Genomic DNA, 4160 nt, shown 5'->3' with positions numbered 1-4160 from the left:
CCGTAAAGATTATTTGCGTCTATCGATAGAATATAATTATGAGGTTGCTTTTTATCATAAGTTTCTGGTATTAGGGGGTTATTTGCTTTTGCGAATCTTTTTCCCGCCAAACTTATTCCCCCCTAATACCCCCTTCTATAAATAAGTACATATCGAGATCGTTAAATAATTCTAATTGGATTTTTGTCATTTTTAAACCGCAGTTCCATGTTAAATCGGGTGTAGTTATAAAATATACAGGATCTAAATTATAATATGTTAAACTTAATTTTCTAAATTTTTGGAATATGTCCGCTAATAATAATGTATCAATGTATTGGTATAATTTTAAATAGTCTTTGAAAGTTTCACAGTGAAATTTTTTCCAAACTAATTGAGCGTGACTGTAATCCTCATCTGTAATATGCTCTCCTGATAATTCGTTATAAAAACATTTTTCGGGGGGCAGCTGCATCTCATCTAATATTCGTTTGCTTTTAAAATAGGAATATGGAAAAACCCCTTTTCTTTTTAATAATTCTTTATATTTGCTATTGCGAAAAAAACGATTAAAAATCGGAAAACTATAATTTGCATTTTTAAGATTGTCTGTTAAAGTAGAAAGAGAAGAATTTAAAAACTGATAACTATCAATAAATTTAAAATAATCTAATGAAAATGTTGTAAATTTTTCTGAATTTATGGGAATAATTTTAATTTCTTAAAATAATTTTGAAGGAATATTTTTAAAAATTAAATGCGAATCATAGCCTAAAAAATTGTGCAATATAATTGGAATAAATGTTTTTAATCGGTAATTTAAATTACATTTATTATGGGCTTACTGTCTAAAAAATCCTGTTTCATGATCGTGATCCATTACATGGATATCATCATCATCAAATTTTTGGTTACAAATATGACATAAATGTCTCGACTTATTAGAAACAGTATTTATTTAACTTCAACATTACGACTTATTTTACTTAACAAATTATTCAACTCTCTTTGGATATCGGTTAAAAACTTATTAACAGCATTATTGCCAAAATAGAAATCAGCATATATTATTTTATCTTCGTTTTCAATACTTATAATAGAATAACATATAGTTTTATGAATTTCAATAATTAAAAATAAGTTTCTCTAATTGTAATTCTTGTATCTACGTTATAAAAATATGTTAAGATAAATAACTTTAAACGTTTAATTATATCAGCAGAGTTATTTGGATAAGTTTTCTACGGAAATAAATGTTAAGAAAATAAAATACTTAATTTTGATTTAATATTACAATGTATTTCAGATAAATATCACTGACAATTACATCTGGAACATATTACATGTGGAAAATCTGAAATTTTTGAATTATATGTATAATCCAAATATAACTTCTGTGCTACGTAAAGTGTTGGTAGAATAATGCTAGTTAAATTCAATTACTTTTTATAAGTGGCATAAGTTAATAAGTATTTTTTTTATTTTTATAGATACATATATGAACCTATTGGAGCTCATGCATATTATTCAGAGAGGAATTTTGGTGGAAGATTAGGTAACATTTTTCAAATTTATAAAAAAATAATTAAATTAATGAGAAAATTAGAAATAGAAGTAATAACAAAGTCATTCGCGTAACTTTTTCTTTTATAAATAATATATGTACTGCGAAAGAATAAATTAGATTTTCAGTCTTACTAAAAATTTCGGTTATTGTACGATGACGCTTCTGCTAGTTTTAGATTCCATAACAACAAAATCATTTGTAAAAATTAAATTTCAATTAATGTCGGTTTAATGTTTATGTATTCTAATATATTCCCAAATAAAAGTAAAACTGCCATATTAAACAATCAAACGAAGAGCCGAATCAAGTGGAACTCTGTTTTCACAGTCAAAATAATTTACAGTCGACCCCCCTATAAGATCATAGATACGTTCCATTTTTTAGGAATCCGATTTCTTACGAGTCGTTCCAATCACAGCCCGACACGAGTAAAGTTTACGGACTACGGCTGATGAAAGGTTTTCTTCCATAAAATTAATCGATTCTAGACTAATCCAACTCAACATTTCCAAAATACGTATATATTTTTTGGAAATAATCCGTATAAACTACGCTATAAACAAAAAATTGTAGGATTACTTACCGAGTATGCACCATTCGACAACCCCATTGCTAAAGCTTGTTTTCGTCACGAAGCAGCACACCAAACCACGGCCGATTTCTAACAACTTATTTTTCTGCGAAAACTTCGTTGAACTTCGGAGACATCATTAATATAAATAATTTTAATCGCCGTTGAATAAGAAATGTTTCTTTCACAAGAAATGTATAAAATTACAGTACTGTATTAGACTTACGGTACCTAATTTACATACTCTACAGACGATAGTTAGCGTAAAAATCTCCGTAGCGTGGCACCACGCTAGACGGCGGAAATTATATATTTAATTATAACAAAGTTACAATAAGTTAATATATAATTATATGTACAGTACCTAATTTATATATAATTTATATAATACTGTCCAGACGATAGAAATCTCTCCGTAGCGTGGCGCTACGGACGGCGGGAAAGTAGTACGGCTGCCCGATGACGTTTAACGTAATTATAGGGGGTATTTTACTGTTTTTTACAGATACAGTCACAATTTTTCGCAGTTTTATAGGAATCGTAATTATTGGGACCGTAATTATAGGGGGGTCGACTGTATCTAAATCAATATATAAAATTACTTGTCCTGAATGACTGAGTCACTGATTCATCATTGCCAAGAGCAAACCGCTGAACCTAAAGAGGTGAAATTTGGTACACAGTTAGGGTACGTCAAGTAAACTCACACTAAGAAGGAATTTTTCGAAATTCCCCCGCGGGGAGGAGAGGGAGAGCATTAAGGTTTAACCGGAAGAACGGCTCTACTATACTATTTTAGATGCAACTTTTTGTTTTTAACTGCGTATTAGTAGGATACACCATGGGAATGCACACTAATAGAGAGGTTGCGGCCGACGTTTTCAACGCAAAAACGTGTGTCGGACGTTCAGCGCCGCCTTCCTGAGCCTAGAAGTGTGGGTTCCCAGATGAGGTACGAATTCGAGTAAACCGTGAAATTCTTGCGCGACACAAGATGTAAACAACGAGACTCGGAACTGTTCGAGTATGTGTCAAATTATCTGTCAAGGTCTTAGCGGAAGACAAACTCTAACACGAGCGAAAATGTTGGCCGAGATAAACCTTTTCGAACAAAAAATAAAGGGAAATTTTTGATAGATGAAAGATGAAAATGATTGTTAAATTTTTACACGTAAAAAAATGGTAAACAACGGCCTGAGTTATAAGTGCAGGTGTTATTGTTTTATAAACAGTCAGCGAGCAGAGTCGACAAAGAGGTATCAGATGGACACCTCAAATCGGACCTTTCCCGCGACCCGAAAAGGTTTCGTCTTGCACCTGCAGACAAAAAAGAGACCAATCGGGAAGCGAGGAATGGGACGAGGGACCAATCCGAAATGAGAATAGTGGGGGAAAAAACTATAAAAATCGGAACTTCAAGGGTGGAAGGAAGTCTCCTCTGGATTAAGCCTACAGTTGTGCTTTGTCTATTGTGTTGTGCCACCTAGGACGATCACCTAGGACGCCGCAGCTTAACACCGAACGTCTACATCAGAGGTGTCCAACCCGCGGCCCGCGGGCCGCATGCTGCCCAAGGCAAGTTCCAATGCGGCCCAATAAACGTGTAAACAAAACCGACAAATGTTTAATTTTTTTTATTATTTATTTATTTCAACGGCATAAACTCAGAAAAGAAATTTCACAAAGCCATAAACCTTTATTTATATTTTAGATTTGAGTGGAAATGAAATATTTTCATGTACTTGGAGATGTGTGAATGAGGAAGGATTACTAAATAAAGCTGCAGTTGTGACTCAAAGGATTATAGACCCAAATTTGGCGAAAAAGGAGAGAAAGGACAAAAGATAAAAAGTTGTCAGAAAGGTTAAATAGTTCTTCTGTTAAGCAAATATTGAGTCTTAATTTTCCAACCTTTCTCACTTCTTTATCTTTTGTCCTTTCTCTTCTTTTTGCGAATTTGGCTCTATAATCCTTTGAGTCAAAACTCCAGCTTTATTTAGTATTCCTTTCAGCGTTGCAAGATTTGGCTACATTGCGCCAAAT

At 32.7% G+C, this 4160-nt stretch overlaps 1 protein-coding gene across 1 annotated transcript in view; it reads left to right on the top strand.

Moving 5' to 3' along the window:
- The window catches only part of LOC111619264 (endothelin-converting enzyme 1-like), a gene marked incomplete at its 5' end in the record, with an annotated part of 29660 nt that overhangs the window by 17602 nt on the left and 7898 nt on the right, over positions 1–4160 (top strand). Inside the window, 2 exons of the mRNA XM_023360945.1 lie at positions 1286–1389; positions 1470–1534. Of these exons, the coding sequence (XP_023216713.1) occupies positions 1286–1389; positions 1470–1534 (169 nt within the window). The remainder of the gene's footprint in view (positions 1–1285; positions 1390–1469; positions 1535–4160) is intronic.

The sequence above is a fragment of the Centruroides sculpturatus genome, unplaced genomic scaffold, assembly GCF_000671375.1.
Source record: "Centruroides sculpturatus isolate CEXI.00-Female unplaced genomic scaffold, Cexi_2.0 scaffold46, whole genome shotgun sequence".
Classification (NCBI taxonomy): Eukaryota; Metazoa; Arthropoda; class Arachnida; order Scorpiones; family Buthidae; genus Centruroides; species Centruroides sculpturatus.
Note: the sequence above shows the minus strand (reverse complement) of the source record. Positions and strands in the feature narration are given on the sequence as shown.